The sequence below is a fragment of the Manduca sexta genome, chromosome 4 (assembly GCF_014839805.1).
Source record: "Manduca sexta isolate Smith_Timp_Sample1 chromosome 4, JHU_Msex_v1.0, whole genome shotgun sequence".
Taxonomy (NCBI): domain Eukaryota; kingdom Metazoa; phylum Arthropoda; class Insecta; order Lepidoptera; family Sphingidae; genus Manduca; species Manduca sexta.
In genome coordinates, this window is record NC_051118.1 from 926,178 (window position 1) to 945,914 (window position 19,737).

The following is a 19,737-nucleotide window of genomic DNA, read 5'->3' on the forward strand; positions in this document are numbered from 1 at the left end:
GTAAAACTATTTCATTATAGTAATATCATGTTATAGTACATAGTGATGAACTTGTTACGATAGTCTGGAACGTAACATTTGTTTATTTTTTACAAATGTCAAACCGTAACGTCGCACAGCTAAATACGGGCCTTCCATTTTAATTACTGGTTCTTGAATTGCATATTTAAATAAAGAACATTTGGAAATGGGCTCGAGTGCTAGGAAATCTCGTCTTTTACGCGAAGTAAAGAATTTCGAGACTAAACCTCCATGGGGCATCACCTGTAAACCGCAGAAGGAAGACATTTACGACATTCTGCTGGTTACTTTGCAAGGACCTAAAGGCACACCTTACGAAGGCGGTACATTCAAATTAGTGGTCACTATACCAGACAAATACCCTTTCGAGCCGCCGCTCGTGAAGTTTACGACACCGGTGTATCATCCTAATATTGATGACAGTAAGATCTAAAATCTACTTCTTATTTAATCTTGGGGACATCCTACCTTATTTAAGTTATTAATATATATATCTGTCGTAAAAGCATGTACTTTATGGATGTGAAGTAACAGCTGCCCTACCCAATAAAATAATTAGAGCCACAAACTCCTCTTTACCCTTTGAATACAATTAACCATGGCATAAAAAAATATGTGAAAGTATCTAAGCAGACTCTATATTTATAATAAATTATAATAATTGTTTCCGCAAACTCATATTTGAATTCAAAATATCTAATTATAGAATTATTGAGATTTTTATTTTTTCTTATTGAAAATAATATAGACTTACTTTGGACATTATCTGATGTTTATCCTGACAGTCCGCTATTAAACATAATACTGGAAGATTGGATGTGTTTTTAGCTTGAAGAAGAGATTACTTATCCCTTTGTAAAGACAGCTAACAAACTTTAGTACTATATATCATTTCAGGTGGACGCATCTGCATGGACATGCTGAAGATGCCACCGAAAGGCACCTGGTCTCCCACCATGACACTGGAGACGCTCATGGTGTCCCTACAGACACTCATGGCTAATCCCAACCCTGATGACCCTCTGATGGTTGATGAAGCTTATGAATATAAGTATGATATTGATAGATTTATGAAACATGCTAGGAAATTTACTGAAATGCATGCTAAGAAGTCTAAATAGATATGTATTGTATAGTTATTTATTAATTATTTGAATAAGATTTACAATAAGGTAAGGTAATGATTGCCTTATAGATCTATTGCTGATATTAGGATATTTGTGTCTGGATAGTGACTGCCATACACAAAGTCTAAAAACTGCCATAATGATTAGTTCCAGGATCCACCTGTTGATCCAGTTTTGATAAGGGTTTTTTAATTGTGTTAATTTTTTAGGGATATCTCACCACTTCACTTATCATGAGGTGGAGTAGGCACTTTGTCTCATAATAATATCTATTTGGTCCTGTATTCACCAACATACTTAGCTGAGTATGGAACAATGCCGTGATAATAAGTCTGTTTTCCTATGTTATCATGCCAGCCTATACTATGGGTAGGCATAAGTGTGCTGTGTTTGGCTAATATTGATACAACTGCAGTTGGCTGTGAGGTAAAGGCTGATTAGAATTGAAGAAAACTATGAAATTGTCGACACAATGTCTTTCAGCGCGCTGTATGTCCTCACAGTATTGTTTATGTATATGGGTTTAAAGTTTAAACCATGTTGTTCAGAGTTTGAAACTTTTGTATGAATACCCCTGGCTGATTAACATATAGATTCAATTCTGGTATAAAGACAGCTGATTGTTGTGTAAATATTTGCTTCAAGTATTGTATTGTTGGATTGAGATTTGTCGTCATTCCTGATGCATTTGATACATGATATTCAGCACTGTATATTGTATAACTATAGGTTTGTAACTATATCTGTGATTATACAGTACTCTGCAGTCAACACTACACATGAAGCAGTACATTTTTTTATTTTTATATGTTTAATTTTTTTAACCTAGCGCTTGTTACAGTTGTCTGTTATGAAAATTGCAGTTAGTCTGGATTTTTCTTTGAAAATTTATTATTTGAGTGCAATATTGTTAATTTTGTTGGTTATTCTTACAAAGTAAAATAAATTATAGTGGAAATTTTGGTAAAACATCATATAAATACATATAGTAACCCTGAAAAATACATACAAACTGAGTACATTTGTGCAGTCAGATTAAAACAAATATTAAACAAGAAACTTTCCAAAGTCATTGTGTAATATTTATTGCTAAGTATAGTAGGTCTTTCTTTATAGTTCATATTATGTGTGTTTTCTAATTTATGAACCAACACAAAAGACAATAAATTTAACAACTTGCCAGCTGCCAGCAGTTATCATGTTAACATTACAATATCTTGTCCATTTTTAAATCTATTGTTTAGTTTTATGATATTTAATTTATTGCTGCTACAAATATGTGGGACTTAAAAGGATTGAATAGATAAACATTTTATCTATTAGGTTTTTTATTCCATTTTTTAAAGTTTAAAAGCTACTAGTTATACACTTAGGGCCGTATTTATAAGCGATCTTACTTTTGAGTAGGATCTCAAGTAAACATTTACAGTCTTTCTTATAAACTTGTTTTTACGTTAAGAGGTGTTTAAGAATTGCTTAAATAGTTGTCAAAAATATCACCAGGTCCTAGTTTAAACTATGAAGAGGCAAAATCGTAGGTTTTGACTTACACCTGATCGAGGAAATTTGTGTTTTAACTAAGCATAGCCTTACGAATTTTTTATAAATAAGACTGTTATTACATTGAACTATTTAAACAATACGTGAGCGTCAATTGAGCTGTTAGCTAAGTTGGCGCTGTATTCTAAACAAAACTCAGCTGTCAATTCCTTCATATACTGTGACTTAAGATATAATTTCAGGACAGGACAGGATGCTGACTTTAACATGATAGGATCTCAGTTGATATCGCACTTATGAGAAAAATTGAATTGAATCTATTAATACGGCTACTAAACAGGGACTGGAAGAGACTTTATGACGTACTCCAAAGGATAACATAAACATGAACAGTAGAAACTGGTTATAACGACTCCGCTTATAGCGACACATAGGTTATAACGACTAAATAGTTAGGTCTTTAAATAAACGCATATAAAAAGCGTATCGTTTATAACGACTATCGGATATGGCGTCCAGCTTCGGTGATCCCTTAGAAGTCGCTATAACCGGTTTTCACTGTACTTGTGTATCAATTCAAAACTCAAACTTTAAAGCAATAATCTGTACAAAATGTACTGTAAGCAGGATAACTAAGATCCATTTTTTAATCTTAAGAGCCACAACTGCCAATTGTATACCCAAAAGGACTGCATATCAATAAATTTTCATTAAATGATAATTTCATTAAGGAATGATTTTTCCATCTCATAAAAAATATTCATGCTATAAATTATTATAGCCAAATAAAGTAAGAACTGAATAGTTTTGAACATATTGTAATTTTTATTTAATTATATAAACAGCTTTATCTAACAATTGAAAAATTGCCAACAAGTCCAGTACTGCCTATACTGTGATATAGTGCTGCGTTATATCGTATATTTAGGATTCATTCGCATATAATAAATGTTATTGACTTTTTAAAAGTACTACTCACAATATTCTACCACTCAAGAGAAAGACAAAGCAAGTGACGTCAATAGCTGTAATTTTTTGTGTTAATCTGTGTAAAAAAATACCACTATTGAAAACATATTTGCTTCGTCTTCTAACTTTTTCCAATATGTAGTTGATATGCATCACAGTTTGTTGATGCTCTATGCCTTTCATGATATCACTAAAGTAGATATCAATGGTCTGATATTGATGTATAAGAAGTGATAATACTTGAATATTTGTAATAACTTCTTTTTATCTGATATTTGTAATTAAATAAAATATCTTAAAATAAATGTGTTTTTATAAACCATGAAACTACATTTAACCTTACATCTACTAATAAAACAAAATTATATTGAGGTAAATATTTATTCAATGTTATTATACACTTAATAGTTGCTTAAATAAACCATTGAATTTAATAATAATGTATTATTCTATGATATTTGAGACATTATATATTAGCATTTCATATAATTTAAAGAACTTAATACCTAAAATTACATTTTGCTTGACAAAAACAAATATTTTAGGAATCAGTCTGTTGTTTTTGATTAACCTTAGATTTTGTGAAATTTCATATAACAGTGGAAATTTAGGCCGAATTATTAATTGTAGCATTAAATTATTATTTCAAACATAATTACAATATAATTAATACTATTTTATGCTATAAATTATGAGGTGAGGTGATTGCACATCAATAGTCAGTAATAATATCAACAAAAACTAAATTACAAAGTATTATATGCCATTGCACTTGGTACCTTAAAAGGCCATCTGCTGCACAGAGATCACACATCACTTAATTTTAGCATTTAATAACCATATTTTAATTATAATTGTTTCCAAAATGTCAGTGAATTTACTCATTTTGAAATGCACCTTTTTGTAACATCTTTTCTAAATATAGTAATAATATAAAATAGTTCTATGTAGAAATAAACTAAAAAAAATGGGCATTCACTCTGGATGTGCAATAACCGAATTACAAAATATGGCTAATAAAGTGTGTCAGTATGGCGCGTAATGTATTGGTACTGAACATACAACAATAATAACATAGCATAATATATTAAAGAACACAGCCAAATATTATACCTTTGTATTGTAAACTATTATAATAATGAATCCCACACATGTAGTTATTCACAAGCGTTTAATATTACTATACTACTATAGCAGTTTGATGGTCTTACCTAAACATTACCTTCACTATACATTCCTCTAATATTTTACTTAGTTACCCTTTAGCAATCAGGTTATGATAGGATTACAACACACAATTGATATTAAACTAGAAAATTGACAACATTCTAGCTTTTCATATATTTCCTTACATAAATACATAAGAGATCATGACTTGGATCACAAATTTATCATTTGCTAATTCAAAGAGATATAAATTAGTTTGATAATATTTACATTGTGGAATAATACACAAATATATATTATTCAAGGTATCATAGTCTAGATAATTTCATAATAAATGGGCTGATCAGTCAGAGTTGTGCTCCCGTCTCGTAGTAAACTACTTAGTTGATACAGAGCATGGGATGCCCAGTATTTCTCAGACTGTGGGTGTTCACGGACAGTTGTGACTAACCCTTACCAATTTTCCCACCAGATCAGCAAACTAGTAGTAGAGTTGTGTAGGGTAGAGCTATGATCATCTGAATTAATGGGGGACATGGATGTTCAGAAAACTGGATTATTCTAATACTTTTATATGCCAATATACAAATAAAAAGTTACATTTATAATATTAATGTTGTTTATGAAAATGGTAAGTCATGACATACAGAGAGACTAAGATAATAAACATATTTAATTAATATTTAATACCCTTAATTGGGGTCTGTCTGACCGACCCTAGCTGTTTGGTATATTGATGTTCGGATAATCAACACTACTGTATTGTAATTTTTATCTGTTTCATCCAGCAAATAACATCATATAACATGGCCATACAGCCTTCAACCAGTATCAGTACTACTATCATCCCCAGAGCTAACACTATCCGTTTCAGATGAACTACTACTCTTTAACTTCTTACCAACATTTTGCTTACTCCTCATGTTAGCAAGTGAATCATTGTTATTACTTTCATCGTCTTTCAATTCTTTCTTCTTTGATTTCTTGCTGTAACTTGTAGTTGGTTTCAATGTTTCTGTGGATACTGTGGATACCATTTTCGACTCCATCTTCTGATCTGGTTTAAAGTCATCGTCTTCTTCTTGGGGTGGTGGGCGGTTGGCTATGGCGGCTGCCACTGCTGCCTTGTACGCCTCTGGATATTGTGAGCTGGAAGAAGATAAAATAGTTCTTTGATGACTGAATGATACGCAGATAAGAAGAAAACATTCTATGTATTTATCATATTGTGTAAATATAAGAGAATCTAAAAAAACAATAATTTAAAAAATTGCATACAAGTAATGAAATAATGAACGTAATAAGCTATTTTACTTACAATTATTAGCAATTCAATAATTACTAATATAATAAATAATAAATAAAAAAAAAACAAGAATACTATAGATTAACGGAAATACTTAATGCATCTGTACTACTGTAATTCTAGTTGGCCAAATGAAGAAATTTCCTTACCTCAGTTTAGTTTTTATAGCTCTAATTTTCTTGAATATGAACTCCAGATCTTTCTTCATTTCCAATAGTAGTTGTGTGTGTTTTTTAAACTCGGCAGAAGCAGCTCTGAGACGACTTGCTGATAGTTGGTTGCAGTTTGTTAACATTTCCGTGGTCTTTTCGAAACGCTGAAGCCTAGAATATATTATTAAATATAAATATTTAGTTAGTGGAACTATAAAATATTATGGTGTAATAATTTATTTTTGGCTGTATGATTCTTCAACCTCTTCCACAACTTTAAAAAGCAATAAATGATGAAGTGTTTATGACGATTGGAAAAAAGAATGTCCAATCTACGTGTGGTTAATTGTGTAAATTGGACTCTATTGGTTGGATACTACTAATGTAAACATCGAAGTTGTAAACTAAAACACTATTATGATAATATTAATCGAAATGCTTAGGCTACGTACAAAAACACCAAAAACTGTTATTCAATAAAACATGTTTTCCCCTTACATATTTTTCTGCGCTCTAATAATAATTTCCACGTCGGTCTGGTCCACCATTCCCGCTAGTCCCTGCACAAAAACCTCGGGCGCGGTATAGTTTTGAAAACATTCTATTGAAAAATCACTTTCAGGCGTATCGTTCGCCATCATTTTGTATTTATTTTGTTTAGAAAACGAAATAAAATATTAGATTTCAAGATCGATCTAAAACGTCAACTTTCATCAGTTTTTTTTTATTCGTCCTCAGAGGACTGGCTATAGTCTTACGACCATACTGCCTAGTCTTCCGTATTTTGTCAACAGAGTATTAGAGTATTTTCTCAACGTAAATATGACAATTTACGTTGAAATAATGTTGAGTAGGACATACAAGAGGCAGTACATTTTTCCGGGACATGACGTCAAAATGTAAGAGTGGCTCAAAATTATATATTGTACTACAAATTTTATGTCGCGGCAGTCGCGTTACTTATTCTCCGTCTCTGGTAAACTGTAGGACGAAGACAATGAGGTAGAGAACTGCATGCTACAAATTGCAATAGGACGTTATTTTACAATGGACATTACATTACTGCGTTTCGAGTCGCGAGCGAGAGGGAAATATTTTGAGGGTTAACATTACAAAGTACTGTAAGATACGCATTGAAGCACCGAGCCTCACTACGCCTCGCCTCATTTGAAGTAGGACGTTGTACCGGCTCAATGCTAGAAAGAGGCTACTCTTACAAACTCTTTTTTATGTCATGTCCTACCCAACTCTACGTTGAAATGTCATTTTTTTTAAAAGCTTAGGAACTGGAATTTTATTATATTATTACAACCATGAATACACATAAATAGTTATTATTGAAAAAAATATATAATAAAAAGTTGTACTTGTAATAAATTAAAATGTACTACGAAAAATTTGTTAAACAATAATTAAAGAATTTCGCCCGCCATTGTCCAAGTGGCTTAACTTTTTCGGAATAAAAGTTCTACACCTTTTTTTTTTTTTTTTTGGTTTCGCGGAGAAAGTACCTTATTATTACCGCCCAGCCTTCGCGGGAGGCGACTGAGCGGTTATGCTGGGGTAACCGTGCCTTACGGCCCGACGTTGAGCCGCCCGGATTTGATGGTGACCTTCGAGCGACCGTCGGGCCGAGTCCCTAACCATATGTACAACTTAACCTACGCACAGCCTACCAGCTAAAACTGCGCGGTGGCCCTCTTCGGCGCATTTGGGACGGCTGCGGGCTTCCTCTGACGTTGTAGTGTCTAAGTCTACCACCGCAGCCGTCCCTGCAAAAGTTCTACACCTACTGTATCCTTAAATAAAGAGTAGCGTTTATATTTGTATTATGTCATAATATAAGTAGCTTTTGCCCGCTCCACCCGCGTGAAATAGTTTTTTCGGGATTAAGTTTTTCGTTATAAAGTTACGCTACATATTTACCCGGGATAGAAAGTAGCCTATATTTTTCCCAAGGTTTCACACTAATCCATACCAAATTTCATCTAAATCCGGTGGGTAGTTTTTGAGGTTCACGCTTTAAGACAGGCAGACAGATGGGGCGGGGGACTTTGTTTTATAATATATTTTAGAACTTTTTAAGAGCCACAATTCCATAATGCATAATTGTTACATAACTTTAACTGTTTACGCAGCATACGCAACGGAAGCTTTCAAAAGTAAAACATTTTCTCCGTTTTTGCAACATTTGCATTACTGCTCCGCTCCTATTAGTCATAGCGTGATGATACATAGCCTATTCCGCGAACAAAGGGCTATCCAACACTAAAATATTTTTCAGTTCGAACCAATAGTTTCTGAGATTAGCGCGTTCAAACAAAAAACTCTTCAGCTTTATATAATAGTAGGTATAGGTTATCTTCTTCGTACTGTATAACATAAGTAAAAGGAAAAGGACTAAGGTAAACAGGTAGCATTTACATCCTATGTAAAAATAAAACAGTTATTATAATTGAACATTTTAAGCAATTATGGGCACAAATGCCTCAAGGTACAGCTTGCCCCAAACCTTGAACCTGAAGTTCAAATGGCACTCCATATTCACCTGGGTCTGATTTTCGACGCAATGAATGTACAGGACTCTTCAATAATCTATGTCGTTGCTTCAAAGTCAATGGTAAAATACGTTTATGGACTCTGAGATTAGATTGACTTTTGGATTTTTCAATACGTTCGTACAGATACTTTGGTACATAAATATTACGATTATGCTCTACATGTGGGTAAATTTTCATTGAACTGTCCTTCCCAAAAAGGATTTTTTCTATCTGCTTCACGACTTTTTTATCGTTTAGACCAATTCCACCTTTCAAGAGTAGCGTTTTAACGTCTTCGATCAGTTGTTTTTGCTTTCCAGACAAATATTTTACAGATAAAACTCTGCGACCGCTTTTGTCTTTTACATAACGTACTACGTCATTAAAAGCGGTCTTTTTGTAATTTTGGTAATACCTATCCAGATCTTCTGGAGATAAATGGTCTCTCTGCGAATCATCGGATTTAGTCAGCGCATTATTTAAATCTTTTGCTAAGGTATTGCCATCTAGTAGATGTGTTAGATCGAGTATCACAGCGTTTAAATCATCCTTTTCTTCATTAAATCTGAGAGATCTTGCTTTACTATAGTCGAGTACTTTGCAATTAGCATACTTACTGCATTTCTTATTTAGTTCTTTTACAGTATTACCTACATTCTCTGCGTTCAATACGACAACATCTAATTGATTGTTTAGTTTGTACGTCTTGCCGTATTTTTCTAACTCCTGTTTTATATCTCTGCTAGCTCTCAAACTAGGTTCATCATCTCTGTTGTCCAAATCATCTTTGTTTTTTCCACATCTACCTCCTTGACAGCGGATATCGTTGCTTTTGCCATCTCTATCATGACCACATCTTCCTCTACCACATCTGGTGTGATCATATCCCCCATCCCTGTCTATAGTCTTCTCTAGCGAGTCTAAGAGCTTCGTAACTTCGTCAGAACTACTTTCAGCTCTATTATTGCCGCATCGCCCCCTAGAACAGCCACATCTTCCAGACTTACAATCCCTGTCATTTTTATATTTCAATACACCTTCATCCGACCGATCTTTGTCATCATGATTCCTCTGTAGGAGAAGACTTAAAACGTCATTACCTTCTAGAATTGCTTTGTCCTTTTGTTTTTCTAAATGTTGGTGTATTTTATGCTCTTTATTGATTTGTAATTCCAATTCTGTGAGTAAATTGTTTAGTTCTTCAATCTGTGCCGTGTCTAATGCAATTTTCTCTATAGTTTTCTGTTCAGAAATAACAAGCTGGCAAAGAATAGTAACAACTATGAACTTAAGACTCATTTTGAATAAGACAAACCAGCTTTTTCATAATATGAAGCCAAAAGATTTGACTCGTGTTTGAAATGCCGATGTAAATGTATGTAATTATCTTCAAGCATCATTGAATTAGTGTTTCGATTTAAATTGAGCGTGTGATTGTAATTTTTAGTTTAACGAGTTCTTGTATGACGTTATTTGTAGCTGTTATCAGATAGATTTAATTAAGCTTGTCAAGAAATATATTGAATCATATTTTTTTTTGGAAGCTAGACATTCGTAACTGTATGGGAAATGATCCTTTTTTAATTAGTTTTCAACCGCCTATAGACATTTTATACTTGTAAATCTAATAATTCAATTCACTTTCCAAGCAAGGTTGAAAGCATATTGTACGATTGTTTTAATACAGAAACTTACCTTTTTCTTAACTTAAATTCTCGCTGCGGACTTCGTGTGTCATTGCGATCGTGTAAAATCTATTTAACGTTAGGTTAGTTCAGTTTCCATCTCAATATTGTATGACTATGTGTGACAGCCTCTTTCATATCGGTGTGGTAATCTTAATGAGGCCTGTGTTCAACAGGGGACTTTTTGAGGCTAATAGGTGTGATCAAACCATTCATTTTTTTTCTCTATCCTTGCTGCTGAATACCGAATTCAAACAATCTAATCAGAATGAAATAGATAAGCTACTTTCTGAAAGATTGCAACACAATAACCAGTGTAGGTTATGTAAAAAAATATATTTCGAAGCCTTTTTTTTAACTCTATGCTAGAGTATTGAAGTCTATAAATAAATTTAGATGAATACGAATATACGCATTTATTTTTTATATACATAAAAATCTTGGCTTATTTAAAAACGAATATCGTTACAGTTTAACATTTACATTTTTTTTATTCGAACAATATCTCATTTATCTAAAGGCAACTGCAAATATCCCTTCACCTTTAACTGAACAGGCAGAGCGTAGTTCATAAGGATCTCGCTCTCGTCTGGAATAGTCCGTCTACCATCCTGACCCTGATCAGTTTTCAACTTCCTATATTCATCCGCATCTTTCTTAAACTTCTTCAAATTCATTTCAAAGTCTGCAACTGAGCCGCCACCACTATCCATTGTATCGTGGTACGCGAAATCCGAGTCACTCATCTTAACAAATTCTACTGTATTCTTTACATCTGCATTACTTCTTCGCAATGCAGTAAAGGTGTCTTTTAAAGCGTTTAAAAGATCTCTATCTTGAGCTCTTCTGAAGTCTTGGTCACCGTAGTATCTATTTTGGTCTCTAATAACAGATGATATGTCGAATCTTTCGTTTTCATCCCCGAAAGTGACGTCTGGTTTAATTCCTGCCAATGAAGGGTATTGGCACAATACAGGGGAGAGGAGTGTGAGTATAATGTAGATAATCTGAAAATAAATGTAAAAAAAACCTTTTAAATAAACTTTTCGAGCATAAAAGATTTACTCAACTAAATTTACCGGAAAACAGTGCAACTCCACGTAAAGAATAAAGCAAGCCAAATATTATTAATGATAGAGGTTGCCTTGCTTGATTGTTACCATAATAGGTTAGCCTGCGTTATTTAGTAGACAAGCAGGCTATAGCCGGTTTTCTTTTCGAATGCAGAGAATGGAAAAGGGTGGAAAAAGAAACGTGATATATATAAGCTTAGCTGCTGTGCTTCTTATGTGTACTGGAGGCTTAAAATCAGACAATTCTTTTTCTTTAATCATTTTGGCATGTGTGGTTTTTTATATTTTTTTTTATTGCTTTGAATGACGAGACGAGCTTTTCGTTCGCCTAATGGTAGGCGATACGACCGCCCATAAACAGTAGGAACACTGTCCAATACATTAATTACAAAGTATTGTTTGGTATTCCACTGCCCTCCAAGGTTTTAAGTCTTTTTATGTCCAGTAGTTACACTGGCTAAAATGTTTTTCAAACCGGAACACAACAGTGAATAGACACTGCTTGATTATCTATTCTATTACTTGAAAATTTTAAATAAATATGTTCAAAAGTTATTTATAAAACTATTTTATCAAACTATTATTATGTTGGTCTAAAAACTTACCATGGTCAGGCACTAAAACGATTACAATTTACTACCACAAGTAATTCATTAATTTCTTTGATTAATTTCCAACCAACGTGTTTCAATCAATGTGATAATTCAATTTCTTTGAGCGTTTTTATATGTTTGACTTAAACTGTGAATTTTGATTCCTGTATAATTTATACTTTCCGATTTCGTAATGACGTGAAATGTGACAGCGTGTTTGATGCTTCTATAGTTTTTTCTTCTTTAATTTAAAAAGTTTTGTTTAATTTAGTATCTCGTCTTACTTTATGTCTTAAAGTTGTTCACAACTTACTAACGCTTTTGCATAATACCATCCTCTCAACTACAAGTTTCTTTACAGGAAAATAGTTTGGTCACAAGAGAATTTACCGAGTCTTTGTGTAGACACGACATAACTATTGTTATTACGGTCCAGTCTAAAACCCATTTCGTTCATTTAAAAACCTCAACAAGCACGATTTCAGATTGAAACCATGTCAAATTTGTTGACACCGTACCGTCTATATGAAGATTATACGAAAAGTTTCAGTGGATGAAATAGTTTCTACGCACTATTGCTTGAGGCATCCTTGAGATTTCATAGCTTGTGTTGTGTAGGTTCCAAATTTGGGTTTTTGCTGGTAAAATTTACAAGCAATGTATTGTGGTAACGGGCTAGCAAAACAGAAGAAAACCTATGTCCAACAAAAATACAGTTCTGTATTCCTTAAATTAAAGGCGATATTACGTTTCCCACTGAAGATACGTACAGGTTATGGACATTGGATATTAGTCAACTATATCTCAGTACGACAATTAGTTGCTCTCTACTCATCGAACACACGTAATCCGTGTACTAATAAAAAACAATAAAATAAAAAGACCAAAACAATCATATCGCGAGCCGTAAAAGGCGGGAAAAAATGCAAATGGCGGCGCGTCGTCACGTCCGCGAACACATGACGCGCACTGATGTTGTTTTAATTGCACTACGTATTTTATTGCGTTCACGAGACCGGCCGATGGAAACATGTGCCGCCCTCGTACGTTTGGGGATTTAAAAAGGTTACGTATTGGCAGTTAGTACGTTTGTTTCGTTACTATTTCGAAAGACAGAGATTAAAGCGATTGTAACTTGTGACGAATTCAAATGCTTGATTCTCACATTTATCTTTTTTATACAACTTAAAAGACGAACAAGTCTTCTGTGTTGGGTCTAAAAGTTAGTACAATGACTTTTCGTAAATAGTAGCACCGTACTATAACTTCGATTGAGAAGCTCTACCTGGCACTAAACTGAGCTCGCTCTCTCAGGAATTATCGGAAGATTCGAGGAGGGGATCGCCTACAATGTCGTAAAGAATTAGCCCCTTTATTCATAAACTTCATTTATATAAGTACGGAGCATTGCTGTGATAACAAATCTGTTTCTCAGCTTTGTTTATCTGACAGCTTGCTGTTTGTTCAGCTTTGTTTATCACACAGCCAACTAGATTAATGTTGTATCTCAATATTAGCCAATCACAGTGGCCCTATGTCTACGCACTGCGTAGGCTGCCATGCCGTCAGCACTGAGAAAAAGCCTTGTTATCACAGCAATGCTCCGTCCTTAGATAAATAACGTTTATGAATAAAGGGTACATATACAACTAGACGTCCAGGCAATGGAAAATAAAACGATGATATCCAGATTGAATCGCGCAAAAGATCTGAAAACACTCCTACTCTACAGTCTCTACATCAAATATTATCTTATTTTTCTATTTATTCACTTGCCTGAAAAATATTGGAACTCTAACAGTCTTACTTATAAACTTGTTTTAGCGTTAGGAGATGGTTAAGAATCGTTTAAATAGCTGTCAAAAACATCACCGGTTCCTCGTTTAAACCTAATTAAGAGGCAAGATGGTGGGTTTTGACTTACAGCTGATCGAGTTAATTCGTGTTTTAAGTTTAACTAAACATAGCTTTGTGAAATATTTATAAGTAAGACTGTATAGGTACTCGTGTGTGCAGTGTGTAGACTCATTACATGGACCTTAAACAACATGTATTTCTACAAACGTTAACGCTACGCTAAATGTATGGAAACTCATATCCTAGCTATAAGTTCCTTATGTCATTCCGATACATTTATTTTTCTATTAGCGTAAGCGATTATAGAAAGCCATTTTGTATGCGGCTGTATATAGGTACTATAGGTAATTGACCTGTTTTATAGAAATTTTATTGGATTGCAAGACGTCTAACTATTATAATCGACATATCCTAAGAGTATTCTTAATTTTGGTGAAAGATTTTGTTTATATATTAAGTAACTTTGTTTTGAAGCCGGCAGTGCATGTTTGCCTGATACCTATTGTAGTTGTTTTTGCGCAATGGAGATCACTCGTATCGGTTTTTTGTAGGACATAAGTAACTGTTAAGAAAACTTTATAAATTTTTATGAAGAGAAATTAAAAAATTCGCATACGTATCTATTGTTTTCAAACTGAATTGACTCACAAATAATAAAAGTAAATTCCAAATATCGCTTTTGAAATTTCAAAATCAATCATAAAAAGTCTACAAAGACCAACCAATAAATGTTTGAAATGAAAGCACCGCCCATTTGACTAACGATTGTAACTCGTTAACTATTCAGATCGTAATGTATGTTTGCTGCTCGGTGTCCGCTCACACGCCACAATCACAATCACACGCATTCAATATTCATAAATCCAAAGGCTGTAGGTTCTTTTGTCTTTGCTTTTAAAAAGTCACTTGTGACGGCCATTGCCTGTTCTTTTTGGTTTTTACGTAGTTGCACGGAAAAAAAGAAGTAAGAGGTATTGGTTAGTTCTCTTTTATGAATACAAAGATTTTTTGCTGAATTTGTGAAAGATTATCAGGTAGTTTATTATTGGTATTTGAGATTTCGGCTACGTAGCTGGCTGAATGCTAGTTAATTCCTTTTTATAATAAAACAAACCGCGATAAAATCCGAAAAATAGTTTTATTTAAAAAAATAGAGCTGTTAGTCTAAGTTACTTATAAACGACACATCTCAGTAATTTTTCGTGAATTCAGCCATAATTAGGGGCCATGGGTGCTCTTCATAATTACTGTGAACACGATAGGTATATAATTAATTAAATATGACATTATAATAATTTTCACTTGTGTCAATAGCATATGCGTATACAGGCTTTATAAGTATATAATTAGAATATTTTTATAACTGCCTTCTGAAATTGAATTGAAAGGTTAACAAACTTTTTTGTCCTATATTCTAATTAATTCTATATCTTATTCACAGAGGTTTTACATAATATAGAAATACAAAATAATATTGAAATAAATTTAGTCCACTTTCGACGTAATATTTTATGTTTTTTTATTATACGATTACGGCTAAATGAATTTACTACTCTTGATAGTAAGTGGAGGTAGGTCCAATAGAATGTCGACTGCCGAGAAATGATTACCCCTCGACAATCGACACAATTATGCCGGCCTGTTGAAACCGGATATACGCAGGCTCATCCCAAAGTGCGACACATTAACTTTGGCCAAAGCTGCAGCCATACACACCACTTTTTGTGCGGTGATCGCTATCCGGGCGGATATAAAATATATCCAACCACCAGCAAAAGGTATAAGAACTGACACAATTCTGTATACCCTAGAGTAATTATAATGCTAATAAACATAGGGGTAAACAGAGAGCACGCGCCGCCTCCCGCCAGTTGCTCAAACACAGATGTTTTGCATCTTACAGGTATGTGAAGTATATCGTGTAAATTATTAAAAGTGTGTCTGGGTATCACACATGGACGTACTCCGGTATCTTGTTATGAGAAAATAATGTAAATGATTAAGTCAGTACTGCGATGTCTAAATTTTTTTTTTTAATTAAAATGTATAATAATATTGTCAGCTCTGTATTATATACTGTCCCACTCCTGAGTACTAGCCTCCTTTACTAATACGCTGGCCTAGTGCGGATTGGTAGACTTCACACACCCTCAAAATTCCTGTAGAAAACTTCTCGGGTATGCAGGTTTCCTCACGATGTTTTTCTTCACTGTTATATAGTATTATAGAGTATGGTTTGAAAGATTATTATAATCCGCCAGTCGATATCACACGGCATTATAACTTGCCATTGATAAATGTAGTCTACACTCCACAGCTATGGACGTAAAATGGCTGACTATTAAAGAAACAGAGTCAAAGATCAGCTCTAAATGCTTATGTCTAATAGGCTGATACGCACCAATTGATGCGATTAAAAGTATTGAATGAATTTTCTACTGTATACTTATATTGTTCACCTTATTTATCAGTAAAAAACAAATGCTAAAATTGGCTCTTACTTTCTGGAATATCAAGAAAATGCGTTAGAGTTATAATCATATTTTATCATCAAATTACTTCTTTTTCAATAATATAAATAACGTTATAAAAATACTCAATAGGTACACTTATTTGTCAATAAAAACGAATTATATTCGAGATTCTCACAACTAGCTACCAAAGGAAACAAACCTCAGGCCTTCCAAGATATAAGTCAAGTTCACACAGTTATTAGTGTTATTTAGCGCGTATCGAGCAAGGCGGGGTACACACTCGTGAAATACGATCGCACTCGCGTAAACTTCAACCCGAGCAGCGCCACCTGTAATGAGCTGATTGTACACTCGCCCACAAAATGTCACTTTATTCTACGATTTTTTTGACATACAGCACTTAGAAGCCACACAAATATTTAATGTACAGAAACTGCCTCTGCGCCGTTTTCTTAGATAGGTTAATTAGCTGTATTTGGAAGTATTACCAGAGATAACAGACTGAGCGACAACCCTGTTTATCTAACTATAAAAAGCGTACGAGACGAGAAACATAACAGGGATACGATTGTGCGTCCAATAGAAGTAGAAAATGTTTATGCAAAAGTCCTGCAGACCCCTCCGAGGCAATTCTTATGCGCTTGGTCTCCACACCCAATGCACGGAGAGACATTTTTTGCGGCCCTAGGCACACAGTTAAGTGTATATACCTCATGGTTGCCAATTCACATTGAGGCCTATGAGGGCTCGCGAACATTTCCTGACTTTGTCCCCCTCCTCCCATTCTAAGAGGATTACGTCTCCTTCCACCATATTTCCTTCCCTGGGGAAGCCATCTGGATGTTCTCTCCCAACTTTCATCCAAGGCCCTGCAGTCGCTAAGCCGGGGAATTCCAGTATCTGATTCAGAGGTAACCGCGGTGTTGGATGCGGGGTCACACAAAAAACAGTCTTGCGGAAGAAACAGATATTGGCCGCACATTCATTTGGTCTCTTTCATAGAGTGACCAAATTTTAAGGGTATTACACAAGCCATTTTATGTAATCTGTATCTATATCAGAGGTTATAGAATACATAAAATTTTCGTATAACCTCAAAAAATCATAACATTTTTAAGTTGTTGGTGTTAGGATATATTTTATATCCGCCTGGGTTGTGACCACCGTACACAAGGTATCAAAACCCGCCATAGTGGCCCACGTAAGTGTGGCACGTTCCGGTATCAGCCTGTGTATATCCGGCTCCAACAGGCCGGCATAATTGTGTCGACTGTTGAGGGCTAATCACCTCTCGTCAACATTCTATTAAACCCACCTCCACTTTCCATGAGATGTAGTGAGGTCACTTTTCTGTATCCGCATTAAAACGTGTAATTATACCCGACTGTACCTGATACATAAGCATTTAACGCCAGATGGCGCGCACCGATAACGACATATCGGCTAATGTCGAAAAACGGTTACTGCTTACCAGTCACCAGATACCACGTACGGCTGTTTATTATTTAAACGTGATAAAAAACTTTTTGGCAGTGTACGCATACCGGGCGTTACATGAACTGGGCAATTTCAGAATGACGAGGACAATTCAAACTCAACTCTGTATACATACTGTGGGCAGTGTCTTACTGTTTTAATAAGCCTATGTGGCTATTGCTTTTCTTTGCAGTTAGTTACTAGGTGTTTGCAAAATGATGGCATTGCCACTGTCACGAAATCTAAAACAGTTTTTAATTTTTTGAAACACATAAGGTTACAAGGCCCAATAATTTTACATTTAAACGATGGAAACTTATTCAAAAAGTCATGTAACATAATTGTATATAATATAAGTTCCGGCACACAATATGCGTTATTATCCTGAACAGTTTGCTTGCTCTACAGTAAATGTTTTACAAACTTTAAAAACCTATTATTTGTTTAAACGTGTGTTATTAAAAACTTAACCACGCCTGCAAGCGAAAAGTAAAGAAAAAATCCGAAAACAATTAGCGCGCATTCCACATTGTGTGTGAAAAACTGAATGCGGAATGTGCAAAGCCGCCCAAGAGTTTACGCGAGACGCGTTGAGGCGGGTGCGAGCTATAGTTCCCGCCCTCTCAGTTTAACGCCGAGCGCGGCACTGAGCGCACGGTTTTCCGCGCCCAATGTAACAACGCACGCGTTCGATATTCAAAAATAAAACATTTTTTAATTACAGCCAGTAAATAATATTAAATAAATCCCGTTCCATTTCACGTAATCTGTGAACGTTTCATTTCAAAGTGATTTATTACAATAGTGCGTGTTATAGACTGCAATAAAAACCCCGTGGGAAAGCTGCTGGCTGTCAGCTGTCAAAAACGTCGAGGTAAGCATTGAAATTATAATTTATAGGTACGCCATAAATTATTAAGTATGATGACATTTGAGGATGCCTATAATTTTTTTCGTGAAACGGAACAGATTTTTTCGTTGATAGAATGCTGTCTGTGATATTTGCGTTAGCTTTGTTTGTTTAAGATAAAAAAGAATACAATGAACTGTACGGGTTATTAACAATGTTACTTTAACATACCTACATCATATTTTTGTTTTTAAAAACGTATAAGCAATAAGCCTTTACTAGTTTATTGAATGATTAAAGTATTTATTTGGTATTTACAGAATTAAAATAGGAAGAACGAGGTGATTAATGTAATTTAATTCAATCCAATTAAATTTATTTTGTATTTATAATTTTTTATTGACCCATGTACATTTTATTTGTAAATTAAAATACAGAATTTAAAAAAGAAAGAAAGTACAATTGCCGGTTTTATGTCTCGATAAGTGTTGAATAAAGGAAAGTAAAATAGAAACGGATAGAATATAATAAAAGCATTAATATTATCAAAAACATGAATTGTTTTGATTCCTATGCCTTTTAAAGCTTCGTTGATTAAAAATGGAATATTTTTGCCGATGAAGCCGATTTAATCACTGACAAGGAAAATCGTACTGAATTGATATTTACTCTGGATTTGACAATTGGAAAAATGGATTATACTTTACCTGGAATTGACTATACTTACGAAAACTACTAATTGGAATACTTACGAAAGACAATATATTAAGAATTTAAATTTGAAGAAAAGAAATACGTAAGACTAGGCAGTATGGTCGTAAGACTATAGCCTGTCCTCTAAGGACGAATTATAAAAAAAAAAAAAAAAAAAATGAAGCCGATTTAAGTATGCAATTCTTTACAAAATGCTCTACTCAGGGTTTATTTTACTCTAGTAGTTGTTATAA

General features: G+C 34.1%; 5 protein-coding genes across 5 annotated transcripts in view; 2 read left to right on the top strand and 3 right to left on the bottom strand.

Annotated features, from left to right (window-relative positions):
- Nucleotides 1-81: 81 nt before the first annotated feature.
- Nucleotides 82-3,922, top strand: LOC115448776 (ubiquitin-conjugating enzyme E2 T). The gene is made up of 2 exons (XM_030176338.2): nt 82-443; nt 919-3,922. Exons 1-2 carry the CDS (start codon nt 188-190, stop codon nt 1,140-1,142), a joined length of 480 nt encoding a protein of 159 aa, XP_030032198.1. The 5' UTR covers nt 82-187; the 3' UTR covers nt 1,143-3,922.
- A 60-nt stretch (nt 3,923-3,982) lies between these two features.
- Nucleotides 3,983-7,346, bottom strand: LOC115448775 (kxDL motif-containing protein CG10681). The gene is made up of 3 exons (XM_030176337.2): nt 6,741-7,346; nt 6,240-6,413; nt 3,983-5,933 (listed from the first exon to the last, which is right to left on the bottom strand). The coding sequence occupies exons 1-3, from the start codon at nt 6,881-6,883 to the stop codon at nt 5,606-5,608; spliced, it is 645 nt and encodes a 214-aa protein (XP_030032197.1). The 5' UTR covers nt 6,884-7,346; the 3' UTR covers nt 3,983-5,605.
- Nucleotides 7,347-8,674: 1,328 nt separating this feature from the next.
- Nucleotides 8,675-10,185, bottom strand: LOC115448774. The gene has a single exon (XM_030176336.2). The coding sequence runs from the start codon at nt 10,079-10,081 to the stop codon at nt 8,732-8,734; it is 1,350 nt and encodes a 449-aa protein (XP_030032196.1). The 5' UTR covers nt 10,082-10,185; the 3' UTR covers nt 8,675-8,731.
- A 707-nt stretch (nt 10,186-10,892) lies between these two features.
- On the bottom strand, nt 10,893-12,453 carry LOC115448773. The gene is made up of 2 exons (XM_030176334.2): nt 12,146-12,453; nt 10,893-11,474 (listed from the first exon to the last, which is right to left on the bottom strand). Exons 1-2 carry the CDS (start codon nt 12,146-12,148, stop codon nt 10,974-10,976), a joined length of 504 nt encoding a protein of 167 aa, XP_030032194.1. The 5' UTR covers nt 12,149-12,453; the 3' UTR covers nt 10,893-10,973.
- Nucleotides 12,454-18,334: 5,881 nt separating this feature from the next.
- The window catches only part of LOC115448772 (protein CBFA2T3), a 58,147-nt gene continuing 56,744 nt past the window's right edge, over nt 18,335-19,737 (top strand). Inside the window, exon 1 of the mRNA XM_030176333.2 lies at nt 18,335-18,814. The gene's annotated coding sequence lies outside the window, so the exon portion shown is untranslated. The remainder of the gene's footprint in view (nt 18,815-19,737) is intronic.